At 45.3% G+C, this 23072-nt stretch overlaps 1 protein-coding gene across 1 annotated transcript in view; it reads left to right on the top strand.

Annotated features, from left to right (window-relative positions):
* The window catches only part of LOC133347869 (rab11 family-interacting protein 4-like), a 33390-nt gene extending 10500 nt beyond the window's left edge, over nucleotides 1-22890 (top strand). The window contains exons 3-13 of the mRNA XM_061560584.1: nucleotides 5310-5501; nucleotides 9328-9462; nucleotides 10255-10290; nucleotides 10913-11012; nucleotides 12065-12168; nucleotides 12649-12789; nucleotides 13942-14023; nucleotides 18177-18314; nucleotides 18912-19049; nucleotides 20728-20871; nucleotides 21285-22890. Coding sequence (XP_061416568.1) covers nucleotides 5310-5501; nucleotides 9328-9462; nucleotides 10255-10290; nucleotides 10913-11012; nucleotides 12065-12168; nucleotides 12649-12789; nucleotides 13942-14023; nucleotides 18177-18314; nucleotides 18912-19049; nucleotides 20728-20871; nucleotides 21285-21401 — 1327 coding nt within the window. The 3' untranslated portion in view covers nucleotides 21402-22890. The remainder of the gene's footprint in view (nucleotides 1-5309; nucleotides 5502-9327; nucleotides 9463-10254; nucleotides 10291-10912; nucleotides 11013-12064; nucleotides 12169-12648; nucleotides 12790-13941; nucleotides 14024-18176; nucleotides 18315-18911; nucleotides 19050-20727; nucleotides 20872-21284) is intronic.
* The last annotated feature ends 182 nt before the right edge of the window (nucleotides 22891-23072 follow it).

Below are 23072 nucleotides of genomic sequence, written 5' to 3'. Positions count from 1 at the left end.
TTCCGCTTGTTTTTGTTGCTGAAGGGGAAATTTATTTTCAGGGAGATAACGCCGTACAGTACTTTCACCCAGTTCGCACTTTTGCTGCCGACACACGCATTCCGATTGGGTTTTTGCGGTGCGGTGGCTTGGGATTGCCTGAGCTCTTGATCTCTCCCTGCGCTCTTTCTCCCTTTTTGCGGTAGCACACACGAGTGTGTCGCCCCTCCCACCTCCCCCAACCAGTTGAGAGATTTTGTCCCCCTTGGGGTATTCCCTGAAATTCGTTCCTCGGAATTTTACATCAGAGCTGCTGCAACTTGCCCATGAATGGTGCTGCTGCACCTCACAGTTTGGCAAAGGATTAGCGGGTTTAACATGCCCGGCACCCGTCATCGTCACTGTCATTGCCGGCCACGGTCAATCCACTGTTGGATGAAGGTCTCCCCCCTCCCCCATCATGCCGAGATGCTGTGTCGGTCATTGGGGTGCTTTGACCATGCTTCACCGCGCTGGCTCGGTTTGCTGTCGGTGAAGGATAGACCCGGAACGGGTTAAGATATTGCTCTCCACTGTAGTGAAATCTCCCCTGCTTGGGTTTATAGCACCGTGTGTGCGCCAACCACGAATGCCCACTGCTCAACCCCACAGTTATTGTTGCAAAAAGACGAAACGCTTAGCAGCGACAATGCGAGCGCTGCTTATAATGGCTTGCGTAACATCCGAGGTGTGATTTGTATTTTAAAGTTGTTGGTAGTTTTATTGGGATCATGCATCGTGTGAGTTTTGGAGAAGCTCAGCTCCCACATTGGGGAAGTGTTTTGTGTTTTCAAATTTCATCATTGTGGGTAGTTTTTAGAGTTGACATTGGGACAGTAGTCTGCTGTGATAAGTCATGTCATTGAGTCTTTAATGTTCTCTTTAGAGCATACAGTGTACTTTGGCTGAGTGATGAACACTGCCTCATTTAAACAGTTTAAAACCGGTACATCTGAGCCCTTTCAACAGTAATTGACATCCTTATGTAATGGATGAGCAATCTGTGACACAATCAATTGCGCAGTAATGATGCCATCAGTAATGATGCCATCAGTAATGATGAAATCACTGCAAGAGTGTACCAAAGCTAGCCAAGTTGTTTTAAACTTAAGTCAATCAGGTTCCATACACGTGTGCATAAGCGCTTTAGAAAGCATTGCAAACAAACAAAAACATTCCTGAGGATTTTAGATTAGCATGTAAGCCCTTAATTGTTAACAGACATTGCAAAGCAAGGGGATTTCCCCAATTGTTCTGAATGCTCCTCCTCCTATTCCCTTGATACAGTATCTCTTTGTACCAAGTTACCTTTATTCTATTTCAGCAGGTGAGAAATCGAGAGTAAAAGGATCATCTCTGTCTACAAGAGTAACCCGATTCAACAAATATTACGAAAGCCAAAAAAAACCCAAAATTACATAAACTACAGCAAAAGCAAACTCGTTGGTTCTTTCGGTAAAGTCACGTAGGTATAAAATAAATCACGACGTTTCGGGCGCAACACAAGTGTCCGTCATCAGGTGGGAAAGCATGGTCTGCTGCTGAGGCACACGCTTGTGTTGTGCCCGAAACGTCGTGATTTATTTTATTTTATACCTACGTCACTTTACCGAAGGAACCAAAGAATATGGATTCCTGCAGTCACGAAAACTTCAAATCCAGATCAAATGCAACTTGTTATGAGAAATTCTGTAAGTTGTTTGGTGGAGTTTAAAGCTAAACATGAAAACTCTCACATTTATTTAGACGGTAAAGGGTTAAGTTACACACACGCGGATTAAATCGTACTTAACTTGTAAACTAAAAACTTTTTTTTATTTTACCAGGTAAGGCCCACTGAGATATATAGCTCTTTTTCAGAAGCGATCTGGCCACAAATGATAGCTCAACGAAGTTGGTTATCACGTGGACATTTATAGTAGCCAAATACTGTAAACGCATGTTGATTCTAAATGTGGAGGTAAAAACTGGAGGACCCGGAGAAAAATCTACGCGATCGCAGGGAGAATATGCAAACTCCAAATATATAGGCATCGTTAGGGTCAGGATTGAACCCCCGACCTCCTGTATCCAGGCAAGGAAGTTTGCATCTCACCACCGTGGCGCCCTGGCTATCAACTGTTGATGGTCATTTCCCACCCCATGTTCACCTGAGACTTCCTGGTCTTTTGAGCTCTTACTTGGTTAAACAAAATAAACTTGAACCCTCTCATTTAATCTCTTCTAATTTGAATGTGCAGTCGTGCGCATGATTACCTACATGTCAATGTGAATAGGTTGCCTGTTACTGGAAGGAAATAATTTTGTGAGCCTTTTTATTGAGTTATTCAAAGTGAAAGGTAAAACAATTGCTCGTGCTTCTGACAAAAATTTCCCAGCATTTTTCCCATCCCATACTTCTCCCCCCACCCATTAGTGTGCTCCTCCTCCTCCCAGGTAGTCATGCGCTGTCAATGAAAAAAGTTTGCCTTCTAATGGGCATTTAAAAAATGGGCTCGTCATTCTCCTAAAAGAACAGATATAATTAGCCCTCGTGGTAGGATATTGATGGCCTTGTTTGTTAGTATAATCACAGAGCTCGGAAGATCTGAGAGCTCGAGTAATTTGGGTATTTTTTTTACTTAATGTGAACAATTATCGGCACCGCTTGTGGGAGAGCTTTTAAACGCATGCATCAGTGGGGGGTGGCAAGTTAAATGCTTGCAACGATCCCGCCCCTCGCAAATCGTCCAAATTTGTGGTGACTGTATGCAGCCTCCAGTACCTAGTTTGGTCCTTGAACCCATTTCAACATACTCTACACGAATGAAAAATCCTCGATTGTTACGTGCGCGATTCGACGATGCCTGTGTCGTGAGCTCGATAAATCGATATTCATCGATGCAGCGTTGCACCCCCCCCCTCTCCAATACTGACAAGAGGGTGGATGTCTTTGGCATCCACAGTTTTAACTCGTGTACCACTGAATCATTATTGGTTTTCGGGTGAGGCCACGGTGGTGGTAGTTTCATGGCAAATTCCTTATGTATCCTTCACTACCGCCACAAGAGTATGATCACGTTTGCAAAGCTATTATGTACACGTGCTCATGTGTTGATCAAACTTTGGATGCTCAAAAAGCCGTTTAAATGAACTGTTCATTTCGAATGCAGTCTCGAAAAGTCGTAAGCCTTCAGCGAGGGGGACTTTTAATTGGTCAGAATATGCCAGGTACATTGGCAATGTGCGAACAATATCTTTGCGAACGCGGCAGTCTTCTTGGGTGATAGAAGGCAGAATGCGACGTGGTGAAGTTGTTGGCACAAACATACCGTGTGGCCCAATCCAAAAACTTACGTGGACCATTTAATTGGTTGCGATGGCCTACGTTTGTCGTTGCAGTCACTGTTGTGGTTGGGCTGGAGTGTCTCCTGTGTTTGCTGGCATGACTTCCTGTTGTTGTAGAGAGTGGCGTGCCACAGAGATTTGGCTTTGAACATTTTCCACGTATCTATCATGGAAAAAGAATAAACCAGGTATTTTAAGATCGTATACTCCCTGCGGGGGGAGGGGGGTAATATTAGTCTCCTTTGTGACTGACTTACCTGTTGCGGTCACACTGATGGTGGGAGATTTGCCACCGAGCTCAGGATTTGACCATTATGTTTCTCCTCCATATTCCCCACCCCCGTGACGGCTGTGGCTTCTGCCAGTGAATGGAGAAACCACAAATTTTTATAGACGTATTTAAGTTTTTTGCTGAAAACAGGTCCATCATTTCAAAAGTCGTGGGTGGGTGCGCACTGCACAGATGAACGTTATCTAAATTGCATGTCATTTAAACGTGTAATTGCACTACATTTGTAATTTGTAAAATGCACACCTCAAAGTAATTGCTAATTTGTAGATTGTTTTGTTGTTTTGAATCTGTAGTACATTACTCCAGTAATGTAATTTTAATATACTTTGCGCAATCATCCACGTGAATTACTTTTGGCTATGTTACTGTCTTCCGTATGTATTGTATAGGCTTACAATCTACTGTGAGGCTTAATGGGTGTTGTGTTTCTTTTTATATGATGCTGTCAAACCTTGCATTATTATAGCCAGGTATTGTATTTCATAATTGCGTGATAGAAATTCAACGTGTTGAAAATTGTGGCTCTTCAATGGGTGATTCAACAACACAAAGTGCTTGGGCAGGATTTTCTCCGACTCCAGATTTCATGTCGGCAACACAGATTGTAACCGAATATTCTAACCTGATTCTCGCGTCCAATTTTTTTCTCGATCCTTGCCATAAAGCGCTGCATCTTTGCTCACTTGTATCAGTTGATCATACTGCCCTAAAAGAAAAAAATATATATCTCAGGCAATAGCTCATTGCCTGAAACATAACCTATTATATATAGTTTTCATTTTAGGGCAGTGTCATTGACAGGTTTGCTAAGGTTTTTTTTTGTTATGTCCTTGCAGCATCACCACATTTTGTGTTATTGGTCGAGTTTGGGCCCTACCGACAATGTGTGGATTGCAGTTACAAAAGCGGCTAAAATGTACATGATATCTGTACCCAACTGCATCTCAAGATGTTGTAGTAATTTTCCAAAATTCGGCTTGCATAGCTCATTAAGCTCATTGACCCAAATTGGACCATCTGGTGGGAGTATGGACGCTCATGACAGAAAGTTGGGGGCATAGCAGTCTATGAGTTAATAACCAAGTAGTTTTAACTACAAGGGGATTATTGTCCTCATCACCAGTTTGATGACGACTGTTATAATGCATAATGATTATGCTTGTTTAGCCCAGGAAGGCCTCACTAAGTCTCAAAACTATTTTTTAGGAGGTTACTGGCAAGTTATTTTCACTAGGAGGCGATATCCCAATGTGTAATCCAAATTGAGTAATTTTCAGGTAATTTTTCAGCATTGGGATCTTTAGCCGATGCCAGTTGTTACGTTGTATGGTGTTTTAGCTATGGGAGGAAACCCATGCAGAACTGGGGGGGAGAACATACACCCCCACAAAGACGGTCAGGAATCAAACCCAGGCCCCTTCTCTATGTGAGGCAGAGAAAGTGTTACCCAAAGTACAGTTCGTGTGCATTTTTTGTTTAGTTTGTTGTCCCCCCCACCCCGAACCTCCCGATTAGCGCAGTTGGCTACGTACGGTGCGAAAGAAGTTCAACGTACATCCATACGTAGACATTGTTTTGTCACGGGCAATTAATGAAGCCCCCCCCGCGCTTGCGCACAGAGACTGGTGCGAGCTCAACAGCTGATGCATTGTAAAATCCGCACCGCCCGCAGGACGCACCAGCACAACCTGTCGCTGGTGTCGAACGTGTCGACGCTGTCGGCACTCTCCCTCATGAGTGCCGAGGAGGAGTTTGAGGATTACGGCGAGGGCGACGAGACCGACCTGACCGACCTGACGGAGGGGAGCGCCGGCGAGCTCCCGGGGGAAGCCGCGCAGAACAGCGCTTCCTCGCTGCCGTCCAGGTATTGCACGATGAGGGGTCGCGCTCATTTGCACGCGCACGAAACTCGCCACAAGCGAACCACAGTTACCTTGCCGGTCTCGTCAGGGAGCATGAACCATCATCGCACGAGACTCCGGGCATCCTCTCGGCGGCGGCGGCGGCTTTTGGATAGCCGTCGAACAAAGACGGGGTCACCGCACTGTTGGCTACGTAATACATAATATCGCGCGCTTTCAGATGTGCTTCTGTGGCCGTCTGGAGCGCTCTTCCTTTGGATATTAGGAAGCGTACTGGAGCTATGCACTTTTAAATATACATTGGAAACTCATTCCTTTTAGAACTGATTTTTCACTTTTAGTTTGTTGTTCTTCTCCTGCACCCCATCCACCAGCAGTGGATTAAGGGCTTCAACATTTCATATTCATAACGTTGTAAATGTTGCTTGTAACATACCATGCAGAATAGCATGTCCCATCCTGTATTTAAATAGCCATTTGGAGTTTCCATCGCTGACTGTGAGAGGTGGTGATGTTGATGAGCACTGCCTTGTGGTAGAACAATGGGTGTGTGGACAAAACAATCTGCGACGCATGGATTTAGCAATGTGTGCCCATTGTTTGCAATTGAGCTGTCGTTGCATTTAGGCTAAACACTGACACATTTTTGTTTGAATGAAGATGAGAAGCCAACAAGGTTTTACTTTTGCTCTCACTTGTGGGAATTTACCGATTTCAAAGACGAGGGCAATGATTTCGGATTGTTGGTAACCCGTTAATGAAGAACTAATCCTTATCCGTGATGTGTTTGTCCATCTTAGCATCACACTGTGTTTGATTGGTTTGAGGAGCTACTGTTTACACCACGTGGAACAGTAGGAGAGTAAATTGACCTAATGGGCTGCAACTTTATCAGCAGGGATTGCAAATGTTAGCGATCTTTCCAGGATTCTAATGATTATCTTGACCAATTAGCGGATTGCCTTCACGCTTTTTGTCCATTACATCATTACCAAAGTAGCATTTGCGCTTATAATTGGCGTTAATTATTCGAATGGTTGGGCTAGAGCTTGGAATCCTGTAATCTAGCCTTGATGTGGGGGAGAAAGACTGTTACAGAGCATGAACGTCTTGTTAAGAATAGGAGAAAAGGGACATTCATATGTAAATCATACGCTGGCTCGCAGTTTTCGTTTACATTGTCGAGCCTAATCTTTTTTGCGGAGTTGATCTGCTAAGGTAGAATGCTCTGTTTTTCCACGTGCTAATTTTAAGCACATGTTGTTTGTTTACAAGAAGATTTTTGTTTAAGTGTTTTCTGTTTTTCATTCATTTCTTTCACAAGAACTCCTAGTTCTGAGACTTGACGTGAATGTATGAGACGTGTAAAGAATCAGGTTCGTAGAATGAAAATTCGCTAAATTGGTCAAAGCCAATTTCGAAATTAGTTGATGAAAAAAATACACAACAATATAAGAATAAGCGTTGTTGTGGTGAATCTAGTATCAAAAGAAATAATCTGACGTGTACCACATAAAAACAATAACATTATATATGACTATATGCTTTCTAAAGGTAAATTCATGTTATGGTTTACTGATCAAAATGAACACTTAGCAGATGTTGAAATGCAAGTCTGCGCATAAATCACAAGACGATTTACTTTATCAAAGCGTCGTACCAAATGTACTTGCCAACAACAATGACACGATTCTAGAACAACTCACAATATCGCGTGCATTGTCAAAGAGTGGTGCGTTCCTCCACACTAAACAAAGAGCAGATTAAATAGAGACACGACCGGGTTCGTTCCCCCCCGACTTGCACACGGAAAGAGACCGCACTGTGACACGCCCACAGTGTTGCCATTGATAATTTCATGACCCCGGGTCCATGCTGCACAATGGGAGAAACGTTCGCCTGCTTCCTCGCTCCGCTCCTGCCGCTCCTCCTCTTCAATATTTTGTCCCTGCTGTGTCCACGTGGCCCCATCTCGCCCTGTCGTCTCGGCGCTAGTCTCTCGGCTCGTCGCTCCCTCCCGCCCGCCCGACTGTCGCTCTCTCCGTGCCCTCGAGGGCGTCTCTGGTGGAGCGGCCTCCGCGCCACCCACGTTGGCACGGGCGCGCATTTGAACGGGGTTGCTGCCATGGCGACCGTCTGTAGATGGATTTGCGCACGACGGGGCCGTCTTGGGACAGTGGGACGGCGAGAAAGTAGGACCGAGAGAAGTGGGGTGGGGAGGGAGGTCGGGCAATGAGGGATGGGGGGAGCTGGGAAAGGTGATGGGGACTGGGAGATGGGGCAGGAAGAAGGGGGCACTGAGGGACAAGGCGACTGTGAGGCAGGGGGACTGGGAGACAGGGGCACGGAGACAGGAGGAATGCTCGACAGACGAACTGGAGGTGGCTAAGGAACGGAGAGGGACATTTTAAGGATCCATACTCTTTGCTTCTTACGGTAAAGTCACATAGGTGGAAAAATAAAGAAAAGTAAATTTTATTTTTTTAGCTACGTGACTTTACCGAAAGAACCAAAGAGTATGGATCCTTGCAGTCACGAAAAGTTCAAATCTAGAATTTTAAGGATCGTAATTCTGATTCTTCAATTGGGTAAAGTTTCGGGCACAGTTTTTGAATTTATGTTAATGGCGAGTTTAAAGATGTACAGTATGCAGTAAGAATAAACGTCTTCAAACTCAATGAATCTTAACTAAGAATTGTGAACAAATCCGCTAGTGGAAACCAACGCAATAATCTACCTCTGGATACATCAAGCATTACCCCACAAACGCATTGTGCACAATGGTTAAATGGTTTGTATGGTGTGTGAGTGTTGTCAACTGGACGATGCCCTGCTGCCTGTAAAATTTAGCAAAAAAAAACTATTTTCGTCGAAGCAAGTTGTGTTTTAGCGTGTTTAAAGCGCATTTAATTTAATCTTCGAAATTAAGTCCATTTTGTATGAGCCGTAAAAAAAACATTATCGTAACGCATTCGGTTTCCCAGTTTGGTTGAATGAGCATCTGATAATTTTCTTCTGCAGAAGTCCTTTTTTTCCAAAATGTCACGGGCAACGGGCATCCAGTTTATGCACTCGCACGCACGCGAACGTTTAACCATTGCACTTGTGATATGCTGCTGATAAGGCTTCTACTTTGTGCAGTGAACCATTGGTGATAGTACATGGTTTTATTTATTGTTTGTTACTCTTACTCCTACGCTAGTTTACCCAGGAAAGCCTTGCAGAGTGTCGACTCTTCCCGAGTAGGGTCCTGACATGTTTTTTTTGTTTAGTAGGGTGGGGGGGGGGGGCGATGTCCCGACATGTCATCTCAATTGAGTAAAATCTCCGGTATTTTTTCAGAATGCTTGTCCCAATTGGGGTGTTTGAGGTAAATCAGAGAGCTCTGATGAAACCCGTGCAGAACATAAAAACAACCCTAGTCGGGAATCGAACCAAGCCATGCTGTGAGGTGCGAGTGCTATCACTGCGCCAACCTCGGCTTTCGACAAATTATTTAACTTAAACTCAACTATTTTTACCCGGTAAGGCCCACTCTTTTTCAGAAGCGACCTGGCCACAAATGATAGCTCAACAAAGGGGCATATCATCACGTGGAAATTTAATAGCAGACAATTTAATAATGAACGCAAGTTCATTATAAATGTGGAGGGAAAAACCGGAGGTCCTGGAGAATAATCCACACGACCACGGATATAACATGGAAACTCCAAATATACAGGCGTCGGGGTCAGGATCGAACCCACGACCTCCTGCGTACCAGGCGAGGTAGTTAACATCTCACCACCGTGGGAACCAACATTTACCTTTGCCCCCCCCCCCCTACAGCGCAAACAACACTCCAAAGAAATATCCCCATCTGCTGACCCAGGAAGCGCTCCATAACTACTGCCTGAGCTGTGCGCGCAAGATGGATCAGCTGAACAGCCTGGACACTCGACTGCGCAAGCTGGAAGTCAACAGGTCTGCCACCCACCCACACTGGTAGCACCAGTCTGGCTAAGAGTAATAATGATGATGATAATATTACAAACAAAAGGCGATTTCTCGGGAGAGAAAAAGCCACAGTTTTGACCATTTCATCTGTTTTCCCATTATGCATTGCACGTTAATTTCATGACCCCCGGGTCGTTTGCATGCAATGCACACACGCGTTCCTTGTTTTTAGAGCCACAACTCGGAAGAGTCGTTATTTATTTTAGACATCGGTGGCAGGATGCTCATGCGACGAATGTGTGTGGTCTTGACCCTCGTTAGGAATCATCGGTACAGTGTAGCCACCATTGCCTCATGCTGCCTTGTGCCTCGGGGTGGCGTTATGTGGATGTGCCCTCGCGGATCTCTCTGGAGACAGTTTGGCGCTGCCCGAGGGCAACAATCAGCCGATAAACTGACACCTTATGACGTGTGCTGGTTTTTGTCTGGTCAGAGAATGTGAGACTCTCTTATTCGGCAAATGTTGGTTTACCGGCACAATTGTTCACAATTGCCAAACTGGTAGTTGAAGAATTAACAATGGGGTCCGTCCGCTTCGTTATCAGCTCCCTGCCACCTGCCGTCTATCACTGACCTTGGTCTAAGTATCGCAGGTTCGCTTTTTATGGTCTCTGGACTTGTGTGTGTGCGTGTGCAGCAAGCGGTAGTCATTTGTGGTTTTGTTCCTTACTGTCAGTTTTGCTCCAAAATAAAACCCTTCACCACGCGCTAGGGGACACCTGCGTTGTAAATTTACGTGTTTCCTGTTTTGTTTTTCAGTCCCAACAGGAGAATCTCGTCGAAAGCCTATGCCAGGTAAGCAAACGGCTTTTCAAGACTCGGCTGGTCTCTTCTATGTGCTGTGAAGAAACATTGTCCATTATCTACTTTTTTTGTAAGGCCACATAGTGTTATTGACGGAAGATTTTTTTTTTTATTGTGAAGAGAGATGTTAAAAAGTGTCATCATCAGTGTTGGTGAAGAAGGGTTTTACAGACCTAGATAAAATCTTATTTATGTAGTGGTACAAAAACATAAAAAAACACCCAATTCCTGATTACATCCCACCGCCCATGGTGTTGACTTGGTGTTTGCTTCCGCAGTTTCCAACCTCAGTGCAGTATAATTCCTTACAGTTGACAATGTCAACGCTTGGACTTTACTTTTATTATCAAAACAATTGGCCCCCGCAATTACTCAACTGTCTTTACTAGCATGTACATGTGTGTCATTGTGAACGTCGTAAATAAATAAATAAAACTCGTGTCACACGCAGTGAATAAAGTCCACCAGCCCTAGGGTACGCTGAGAAAACGGCACGTGATCGGGTTTTCCCGAGTCAAAGGTCATGGGACGTGTCTTACGCTTTGAACGCAGTAACGTTCACGATGCTGGTGCCAGTTGACGTGCATTGTTCTCACCCGGCACGCCACACTAGGCACCTGCTGCAAACCAGCAACCTGAGCAGCACCAACGGCAGTACGGAAAACCTGGAGGTGGAGTCCAGAGATCCTGCTGAGAACGACATTGCAGACAAAGTGAGGGCCTCCCACGTTTTCCTGCAAATGTTGTGATGAAGTCGCTCATTTGGAACCGCTTTTTGTGTTTGGTTTGTTGTCTTTCCCTCGTGCCTCCGATGATACGTATGGCGCGAAAGGTCAACATACGTCCATAAAAATAGTTGCGGGCCTTGAAGCTCGCATACTGGCCATGTTAATTCAAAACATCTTTGAGAACCGCAAATTAAACCTGTTTCTTTATTTCACAAGCTATCCACTTCCACCAATATATTTCCATACTAACTGCTCTGAGCAGCGCATGTGTGCAGTAGTTTCAAAACAAGCCTAACAAGTTTTAGGTGAATACGGGTTTGGCAAGCTGGAAACCTGAATACTATTTTGACAACAAAGCTGGGGCTTCCCAGACTCTTTGTTGACGGAGTGATACAATTTCAAGATATTTCGCTGCAGCTAGGAGATTGCTGTCAGCACGAGGTTTGAAATCTCACTCGCAATGGGTTTCAGGAGGTGGTCAGTGGTGGATCCAGGGTCAACCGTAATGTACCACGGCTCGGGCTACACAATCTAACCCAAGGGCACGGTTTGTCTAGAGATAATCATGCCAAGTGGTACATATTAGCTCGAACTAGATACTAAAGAAGTAGCCAAAATTAAATATATATAAAAAATCACTTGCAACAGGTATTTAAGGTGTTTTCAAGTGTTGGGGTACACAACTTAAAATGATAACAAGCTTGCTGTGCTTGTAAAAGAACACATACTGTCTGTAATAAATGTGTTTTGGGTTAGATCGCGTTAATATGAATGTGTCATAAACCCGATACAGCCAATTAGTATGGTTTGTCACGTACACAAAATGCCAGTTAGTTGCTACTTCAGCACATTGGTATGTTTGGGAGCGTAAACCCACAACATTTACAATTTTGAGTACGACCTTTCGCTGGTGATTACAACGCGTTAAACTGACGTACTGTTTGATTGCACTTTTTTGCTAAACAAGTGGTTTTGCTAAACGAACTGCGTCTCCTCTCGTCGTTGGTGGCCGCATGTCGCCGTCCCTTTGTGAGCAGCTGAATGCTCTGGAGCGAAAGGTGTGCGAGATGGAGAACGACTCCACCGAGAGTGGGGACCTGCACACGAAGCTCCGGCAGGAGAACAAGCAGCTCACCCTCCGGTAATTACGGGCAGCTTCGGCCATTTCTGAGTTAGATCGTCACCACCCGACATGGCAAATTAGTAAGGTTTGTAACGTAAACAAAACTTGCCAATTTAGTTACTAGTTCAGCACACCGGTGTGTTGGAGAGGTGCTGCTGGTGAAGCAGTAATAAGTTGGCATGTTTGTTCACGTTACAACTTTATTAATTGGCAGTGATCTGACCCCAAAAAATATATTGTAATATTGTCCGCGAAAGCCAATATTAGCACGTTTGGCTGTGCACGGTGCGAAAGAAGTTCAACATACATACATACGTAATACATTACTGATCTGAGGCTTCCAGATGTCGCGGTCGATCACCAGCCGGGATTTCTTCCATGGTCCCTTGAGGAGCTGTGTGTGCCACCGATGATTCTTTGCTCACGGTGGGGGGTAGTCGCGCGTCCTCCGACGTAACCCTTTTCACGCTCGCACGCATGACGTGACCCCTCCCGCAGGGTGCACGAGCTGGAGGAGCGCCTGCGCGACGAGGAGTCGCGCTCTGAGCAGAGCGCACGGGAGGACGCGCGGCGCCATCGCGACGCGCTGGCGCGTCTCGAGCGTGACAAGGGCGAGCAGACGGAGGCGCTCACCACCAGGCAAGTACCGCCACCGCCGCTGCTGCCAACGCTCGGCCCTGTTCTAGATTCAAAGAATAACTTTAGCTGACTCGTCGTGTCTTGATCAGCAGACTCATGTCCTGAGATCAGCAGCCATGTACAGAGACAATGATGTCACGCAGTACAATGATGCCATGCTGTAATACAGGGGTGGCCAAGCTGTAACACACCAAGAGCCAAAAAGTGGCCGTGATTTCTGCAAAGAGTCAAGGGTGTGTGTATATTTTTACAGTTTTCGGCACAGCACGGAATACATTCATTACTCTTTTCTACTACTGTAATAGTATTTTCTAAAGTTATGCTCCTTCGATAGAGCCGTATGTGTTGGATTGAAGAGCTGAATGCGGCTCAGCAGACGCCAGTTGGCCAACTGCTGCTGTAAAGCAATGATGTAATGCACATGTCACGCGACTTCCTTTAACATCTCCCCTTTTCAAATAATAGCAGGGGAACAATTTGAATTCAAACAACGATTCAAATAGCCACTAAATAACACTGGACAATTTTTTTCAAAGAACAAATTAACAGTTCAAAGCAACGTCACAAATCGATAGTTCAAAGGAACATCACGCGATTTCCTTAAGAGGCCCTAACCCCCGCGTGGCCACGCCAACATGACATGGCCGCTTCTAAGCCACGATAGCCGTATTGCCAAGTCCTGCAGCAAACCCCCACCTCGGGCACAGCTGCTACTCGGCCATAGAGAAATTCAACCACACCACTTGATCCATTATAGCCAGCCACTTGTATATACTGTATGTATGTTGAACTTCTTTCTTACCGTACGTAGCCGACCGTGCTCATCGGTGGTGTGGGGAGGAAGGACAAACTTCAAATTGCAGAGCCGAACCACTCGAGCGTGCGACGATGCAACCCAACCGTGGTGGATGACCCATCTAGTCTGGCCACACAGCTGCCCAACTGTGTAAAAGCATTAGTCCCCAAGAACCTATCAATATAATTATACCTTTGTAATGTAGGAAGAAGAAGAGTTAAATTGACATCGATGAATGGAATAGTGTCCGGTGTAAAGTTCGTGTGTCGTCTTGGAAGCGGCGTGTAGACGTACGCGTTCGTTTAGCGGAGCTCCGTCACGAATGTCGTCTTTGTCGCCAATTTGCCCCACTGCAGGTTGCAGCAGCTGGAAGAAGAGAATAAGGAGATAAAAGCAGCCGTCGTTTACCTGAAGGCCCAAACACAGAAGCTGGAGACCGTAAGTGCCGAGTGCCGGACGTTCTCCGGAAGGGCTGTTTCAGTGAGCCGCATCTGAATGAAGTCACCTGATGTTCCACACCCTCCCCCAGCTATCCAATCAGTCGTCAAAGTAGTCGTGGTTTCAATTCCAGGATCCATTTTTTATTGTGATTTTTACCGTCTTGTTTGGATTATTTCATATTTTCCCCATCCGGCTACAGTCAGCCAATCAAAACAAATGTAACTTAAGAAGCATTTGCGTACAATTTTCATGTATTTTAAATTATTCAATCAGACATGCGTGATTTCTGGTGGTCACTGGCGGAGTCAGTGGAGGGGTGGGGTGGCACGTGCCCCCCCCCCCCCCCCCAATGATCCGATCGAAATCCCTAATTCAGATCGGATCATTGGGGTTTATTAGTAATAAATAGGCATTTTGCGACCCCCACTGCCACTGTGTAGCATATTATTACGTGCCAGGGACTCAGTGAGATGATAGGACAATAGTCTGAGTCCATAATTGGCAATAAGTAACGGCAAAGCGGTTATAAGTGACTCACAGAATTGTGCGCAGTTGCGTATACAGTCCACGACTTTCCTGATGGCATCAACACCTTCAGCGAGCGCGATGCCGATCACACAACGCGGTTCGAATTCGACCCTCGATCGATGGCTGCGTCATCGCCGCACACGCATCGAATAAAAAGCAAGGGACAAGTCTTTACTTACAAACAATTCCTATCATTTTTCATTGCTGGAGGGTTTGCCCTCACCGACCTGAAAATCCTGGCTCCGCCATTGCTGGTGGTCAATCGCACTACCTGGTGGTCTAGTGCGCCACCTGGTGGTTATTTAGTAAATAATACCACCTGGTGGTCAATCGCGCCATCTGCTGGTCAATCTGCCACCTGGTGGTCAATCACGCCACCTGGTGGCCACCTGGTAATCAGATGCTCTGACCTCAGTAATCTTGTTCCATGCAATCTGTTTAAGCACAACGTGATTTAATACGCAGTAATATGACGCTTGTCCCTACAATTTGGAGATGTAAGTGGTAATTGTAGGCTAGAGATGCGTTTCCTTTTGTCCCACCCTTTTGTTTTTGCCCTGTCACCCTTGCTTTTAATTAGTTTGATGAGAGTACTGTTTTGTAGTGCTTGCTTTGTGAAAATTGATTCGTTTCATATGCTAATTTATTGTTAATTGAACTGTGTTTTTTTTGTTATCTCCATTTTCACGTTTATGCCTCGTACGACGCACGCTTTCACTTATCCCAACATAAAATATATAATTAATTGAAATACTTATATACACTTTTTATTTGAATGTATTGGGTTAGAAGTGAGCTCAAACTGTTTATACACATTTGCCTATAATTAGGTATCACTTCTCTTTTTTTTTTATATAAACATTAATGTGCAGCCCTTTGGCAATCTACTCCCCACTGGTTGATTCTTCACCATGCTGTCTCAGAATTGGTTCAAATATCACTTTCAACCGATGTTAGCCGTGGTCGGATATTGAATCCGGGTAACGGGGTTCACAGGGTAGTGAGCTCACGACTGCACCACATCTTCAACCCGCACCTACGATTAGCATGGTCGGCTACGTACGGTGCGAAAAAACTTCAACATACATACATCTATATGCAGTAAAACCTTGGATTGCGAGCATAATTCGTTCCGAAAACGTGTTCGTAATCCAAAGCACTTGTATATCAAAGCGAATTTCCCCATAAGAAATCATGGAAACTCAGATGATTCGTTCCACAACCCAAAAATACAGTATTCATATAAAAATGATTAATACTAAATACCTTTTTATATTTTTATTATTAAAATTTAATATAAAGTAATCAAATGTATAAATTAAATTTAATCGTGGCTGGTGTGAGGGAGACGAGAGAGAGGAGAGGAGGGTTATTGTGGAGGATGACTTTCACTTGCAGTACAGTTACTAAAGAACAGTCACTACACTTGGACACAAAATAAAAAAATGCTTTACGCACACACACTTGGTCACAACACTATAATAAACAGTATACCTTCGCACGAATGTTGACTATACGAGTGAGGCACGCCGACTGAGACAGAGCATGGGAGACGATTACCCACAATCCCGTAGCGAGAGAGAGAGAAGAACCATCGGCTCAGTTGTGATCACGTGACGCTCGGCAGACAAAGCGTATACTGTACGTACTACAGTACTCGTATTGCAAAACCTCGCTCGTTTATCAAATTAATATTTACTTAAAAAATGTTGCTCGTCTTGCAAAACACTCGCAGACCAAGTTACTCGCAATCCAAGGTTTTACTGTAGTATATAATAATGTGCAGGACTTTTTCAAAAGCACTGCCGATGCGGGCCTCGCCACACCGAGTCAGTCATTGCAGTCGTTTGACCTGACCTCGCCAGTCTGGCCAATGCGGGTTGTCCGAGGTATATTAATACATGTGCACGGTTGATATTTAGAATCTTGTAAGAGCCGAAATTATTCTTAGCCCATGCGTGTGTTGGATTGTTATTCCTACAGCTGCTCTCGCCACCCCCCCCATTGCGCTCTCTTGACTACAATCCACTGGCACTATAGGCTCGACCGGCTGTAACTTCGTCTCGGATTTCATCAGCAGCCCCCATCCCCCGTATTTCCTCTTCCCTCCCACACAGCCTCTTGCTGCAACCAAACTTTCCCTGCTTGGCCCCGCGGCTCGTCCCTTTTGGGGAACCTCGCACGCTGAGCATCGGCGTTCTCACAGCCCACTTCTTATTGCCAAGCGCCGGCACTAATTTAATAGCTCTATTAACATTCTCCTGGACCGCCCTACTTTTTTTTTAATAAAACCCCCACACCCCAACCCACCACACCCTCCACGCAGCATCGATTGTGTGTGTGTGTGCTGAGACTGGAAGACGCCTGGAAGGTTAATGAAAGCCAATCCATATTCTTGCGGCTTCCAGGGAGGCCACGAGAAGTCAAACGATTTAACGTGAATTTGCATGGGATGCCATCAATCATTAGATCAAGTGTGCCAGCCACTCCACACCGTTGGCCCCTTTTTGTAAGGCTTGCCCCCGGACCTCTCTCGGCTTGCGTTCAATTACGCCGCACTGTTTTAAAGCCTCTTTCATTCGCGCATCTGCTTGCCGGCGGCGGTGGCGGTGTGGTGGTGGTGGGTGAGCTTGGGATGGTGGTGGGTGTTGCGGATCTGTTGAATTGAGATTTATGCGCGCTCGTTGGACCGCGTGCCCTCATCGTGGCAGTGCCAACCTCGTGGTTTTTATTGGAGGGTGGCTTTTTGTCAAGAAAATAATAACGGTTGGATAACCAAGGCTGCAAAGTGTACGTTTTGTTTGTTGGCTGCTGATTAGTTTTTCAAAGAGTAATTTTTTTTTTTATAAAATGGCCATAGATTTTTTTTCAACGCTAGATTACACAAAACAGTCAAAGCTACTCATTAGCTTATTGGAATGCAATGGATTCTATTTGTAATCGTTAATATTTTATCCCAGAAAACTCACGATTTGCAGGTGTAATTGTTTACATTAACACTCAGAGTGATTGGCTTGGACCTCGACAATAATAACAGATTAGTTTCAGGCCTCGTATTAGTCTAACTGAACAAATCATCATTGAGGCACAGATAATATTGTTTTATCTGCGTGATTTTAGTTGCGTTCATCGGCCAAGCTTTATAATATTCATGTGGCTCTTAACTTTTGTTTGCGGACAAGCGGCAGGCAGTTACGAAATGTAGCCACAAGCTTAACCGGCCAGATTCACTCAACCCATCGATCGATTGCATTTGTAAAAAGAGCTACTGTATCTATGGTCAGTAGTAATATTGGTGTGTCTTCAGGCCATGCAACTTGGCAGTGGGGGGGGGGGAAACTTTTATCTATTTTGGCCACTTAGTGCAGTGGTAGGGGAAGAGAGTGGTTATAAAAACATCAGCCGGCTGAGTACATTTCCCTGTTATAAGGCAGAGCTTTAATGTCCGGCGACACAAGTTTAATAACGAGGACAATTAATAAACACGTGCACGCAACACATGTCGCGATTCGGCCGCCGCGTTCGATCGAGAACTCTGGGAGGAATGCTGAGCCGGGTTTGGTCGCCGCCCCTAAGAGAGCCGCTCTCGCATTTTATTTTTTCCTTTTTTTCTCCTCTTCAGACGAACCGGGAGCTGACTGAGGGCCTGGATGATGGCAGCATGCGACTGCGCGAGGAGGCTCGCCACAGCAAGGAGCTGGCAGACCGGCTTCACCGAACCCAGCAGGAACACAACGTCGAGCGAGACACCACACAGGAGGTATGGCTCGTAGTGGTGGTACTGATGATAATAATGCAAACAAAGATCCCCAGTATAACCTGTAACAGGCTGTTGGGGCAAGTGTTGTTAGCGAGGAGCGCCTATGAACGCCGGCACTGTGGCACATGAGGGATGGGTGGTCAGCACCATGCCCCGGCCGCCTTTGTCTCCCCACATCATGCCAGGTACTCATTTAAGGCCGAGTCGACCTAGGGGAGACCCTGGACTGGTTCAGATAATCGTCACTGGTTTTGGCCATGATTGAGAATAGCTACTCGGGACTATGGGTTCGTAGCGCAGCTCGCTAACCGCTACGCCACTTATATTATAATCATGATCGCTGATTGTTGGTACCGGCTCACCGCGTAGCTGCTTTCTCGCTCATCTGTGGTCCCCTCGCGCCTTCCGAGTCTTCAAGAAGCGAGCGGACCACTGTGTGGCACATGACAAGTTTAAACCCCGTGTTAGTTTAGATTTGTCGACCGTGACCGGGGTCCCCCTCCCGTCACGCGCTTGGATGCCGCAACATTCGCCGCGTTGCACGGCGTCGTCGTCATCGTTGTTGCCGCTGTTGTTGCTGCCCGCTCGTCGGAGCAGATGATCGAGGGTCTCCGTCGCGAGCTGGAGGTGCTGCAGGTATACAAGCTGGACGCAGACCGCGGGGGGCGCCGCCGCACACCCAGCGTCAGCACCATCAGCAGCGACATGGAGCAGGAGGCACGACGCCTGCGCCAGGTGCGCGGTGGTTACGCGCACGCACGCACGCACACAAAGACAAAGATCTCCTGTATAGCCGGCACAGACTGTTGGGGCAAGTGCTGTTAGCGAGTCGCACCTGTGAAGGCCGGCACGGTACAAAATGGGGTGGGTGGCCAGCTCGACGCCTGACTGCCTTTGTCTCCCCAGTGGTGATGTTTACACATCACACCACATACTAATTTTAAGGCTGAGTCGACCTCGGGGTGGCCCAGACCCAGTTGCTCTTTCCATCCACTCCGCCTATCTTGCGTGTAAATCACATTCTCCTTCCACCACTGCTTTGTCTAACAATGCTATTCGGATTTATTTAGCACATACATGCAACTGTCATGTCAATTTTTCCACATGTGCCCCCTTGCGTTTCATGCTTGAATTCCTCCCTCTATCAAGACACCAGTGGTCCGTTACGTAACATATCTTAAGGAAATATTATTCCTTTGTTTGGAACGTTGAGTCCGTGTGGACTCAAAGAAAATAACCGAAAAATGTTATGCTACTGGCCCCAGGTTTCTGCAGGAGATGGATAAAAAAAAAATCACCCTCTAACGTTGACAATCATCGTGGTCTCGGCCTTCTCACCAATGATCACACGAAAACTATTTGAAAAGCTTTGCAACTAATTCAACCCATCCCAATTCTTTACCAAAATCTGAATAATAATTTTAATAATAAATAGCATGGCGCAAAAAAATGTGCTAACCCTATGAGAAGTTAGCAAGTTGTGATAGGGGAGAAAGTATCCATATCTACACTTTGTACTTTATCGCGACATATTATTGCCACCAATATAAATGTACTGGTTCTGTTATATGAATGATACGAGTTTTACAGTCGCAAACACTTACAGTCACTGCTGGATGAAGGCTCTGCCCATGTTGTGCCGCCCATGGGGGGTTGTTTATTACCGTAATTTTGACCGTGCTGGGTGACACTAGTGCTATTACTATTTTTTATTTTAGCTGGTGAAGCCAACTGAGGTATATAGCTGGCTCTTTTTCATACTTCATCTGGCCACAAATGATAGCTCAACCAAGTGGCGTATTATCACGTGGAAATGTATAGCAGCCAAATACTTTAAAACATATGTTGATTCTAAATGTGGAGGGAAAAACAGGAGCACCCGGAGAAAAAAAACACACGAACCACGGGAAGAACATGCAAACTCCAAATATACAGGCATCAGGGTTTGCATCGAACCCACGAGCTCCTGCATGCCAGGCGAGGGAGTTAACATCTCATTAAAGTGGCACCCAGTGGGGTGAACTAGGATTGCTTTAGATGTCGCCCACCACTGACGGTACAGCCTTGGCCAGGAATTGGACTCGGGGTCGCCAGATTGATAGCATGGCATGACAACTACTTTGCCCTTGCTCTGCCCTCTATCATACGTTTGTAAGAGCAGGATCTGCAAATTAAGCCTAGCATTTTGCTGCTGTTACTTGTGTCAGTAACGTGAATAAGTAATGCACGTATCAGAAGCTTGTGACTTGTTTGTATATAAAATAATTGTCGACTTCCCCACTCCCGTGTTACCCTACTGCTCATGTGTGCATGCCTCAAGGCAGCCTATACACACGATACCATCGGACTCATCATCAGGCCTCGGCACGGATATCAATGTGCTTACGTTGTGCGCACTACACTTGTTTTGCAGGACGTTCAAAGGCTCAAGGAGCAGAATGAGGATCTCAATGCCCAGATAATCAGCTTGAGCATTCAAGAAGCCAAAAACCTCTGCCTGGCTACACCCAAGTTTCAGTCGCTGGCGGCTGAGATTGACTCTGCCAGTAAAGATGAGGTACTGCATGGTTACGCTGAGTTTAAGATCGATGTACGCTGATTTAAAAAAGTTAAACAAATGCTTTTCGTCATGCTGCATTGCGGGTGATGCACGAGCACATATCATGCACATGCAATAAAACAAAGTCAGCACATTTGTCAATAATACCTTCAAACAGAAATCGTGTAGAGCAGGGGATGTTTTGGGAACTTCTTTTTAAGTGACCGATATTTTTTTAAAGTGATTGAATAAGTCTACATTCGAGAAGGGGCGGGGGACCTTGCTGTTGTGGATTTACTAATTCGTAAACGTGTGCGTGCGCATGTGTCCTTTTTATTTATCTGACACTGTTCATGCGTTCTCTATATATTTTTTTAGCCATTTTCCTCTTTCTTTGGTTATTTATTTATTTGGTGGGTCGACTGTTGCAGGTCATGGAGGCGCTACGTGAGCAGGAAGAGATCAACTTCCGCTTGAGGCAGTACATGGACAAGATCATCCTGGCCATCCTCGACACAAACCCTTCCATCCTGGAGATCAAGACGTGAGCAAAAGGCCCCTCATCTCCCCTACGCCCGTGAACAAGGAAGACTTTTCCCCCGCTGAGAGAGAACATTCACTGGCGTCACACTCCACCCAAAACCACCACCCCCCCCCCCCCGCTCCACACGCTTCATATTTTCTTAGAGAAACCAAGTGTTGCTACATTTTGGATTGTAAATGAATAAGAAAATCAACAGGGTTATCACGTGGAGCAGTGTTATTCCCTTAATTTTCAGAGGGGGGGGGCATTTTTTGCCAATAAGACATCATCAGTGAGAGGGCTGCGACACTTTTGAAACCATTGGGGGCTTGACAGCAGAACAACGATGATGTTGGGGGGGCGGGGGGGATGTTTTCACAATTTGTGTATTGTGGGGGGGGACTGCACTAAAAGCCACCAGGAGACGCCAGTGGCCCGCTGGCCTTGCAGCAAGGAACACTCACGTTGATAATCTTTTCAATGAGATGGACTGTTACACCTATTTATGATTTTGTAACGAGTTACACTGATGCAATTGTTTTTGGATCAACACCCATCTGGCTTTGGATGTTATTATACTGGAAAAGATAGCTACCTCCCTGGCTGGTGAATGGAAACTCCCAAATCCAGACATTTACAAATTATAAAAGTCTTTTTTTTTGTAAAGGAAATTCTTGCCTAATTGAATATACTGTGATGAAAAACTAAGTACTCTAAATTTTAGGAAACCATGAGTGTACTTGGCTCACGAAGAACTCCAGTTTCTGTCAACTTTAATATTAAGAGCGTAGGTGTTGTAAAATATAAAAGCAGCTTTTACGGCGTGCTCGCAGTTACGAGGAAAAGTTTGCGAGGCGTAAACTATCCAAGACGGTGCAACCCGTCAACAACGTCGCAGTTGTGTTTACATATAATACAGTTTATTTAAAGCTGTAAACAGTTGGCCTTATTTTGAACGTGGTATGTTCATCTGAAACATATCGGAAACCGGTTTCACTTGGCGACAGGGGGTGGCATTAACGCGCGCGACAAATTTCGGGCCCGTTTTGGCCATGCTCTGTAACTCTTTATTCGTGACTGTTGAAAAAAAAGTGCTACTGAAATCATGCTGAATTGCATGAATGCACTGAAGGCTACTTTTAAGAATTTAACTAATAGAACGCGTCGTGCCTCGGTATGCGATAATGGGAATCGTGTTGCCTGCGTAACTGGCAAACAAGATACATGATGAAATGTAAAAGCAAAGCAGATGGATTTTAAAGTTTTTACACGTGCAATGTACATAGAACACATGCAATGGGTGATTTGGTGAGAATGTGTGTGTTTTTAAGGGCTCTAAAAGTAATACACAAAAAGGAAAAATGTTTATTTTGTGGCCCTGCCTTGTAAAGTTAGTCAACTACGAACTGCATATCATGCACATCTCATTCTTTGTAGTCAAAAAGAAATGCTGGTTTTTATCATGTTTTAAGAGTTTTTGATTATAGAAACAAAAATAAAACATTGCAAACTTCCAGTGGTGTCTGGTTATAACTGTCTTGGAGTCGTGTTGAAAATGTTGACGTTGCAATGGTTCATCTTTGTGGTGATGAAACGACTGCAGAGGACAACGGTTTGTATTCCAAAGTGATAAACAATTATTGCCACTTTTTTTTGTTCTAACCTGTACTTATCTTATCTCATCTCTGAAACTGAA

Source organism: Lethenteron reissneri, chromosome 26 (genome assembly GCF_015708825.2).
Source record: "Lethenteron reissneri isolate LAM-NWPU_2019-01 chromosome 26, ASM1570882v1, whole genome shotgun sequence".
Taxonomy (NCBI): domain Eukaryota; kingdom Metazoa; phylum Chordata; class Hyperoartia; order Petromyzontiformes; family Petromyzontidae; genus Lethenteron; species Lethenteron reissneri.
The sequence above is the reverse complement of the archived record's forward strand: the minus strand, read 5'-3'. Positions and strand labels throughout refer to the sequence as shown.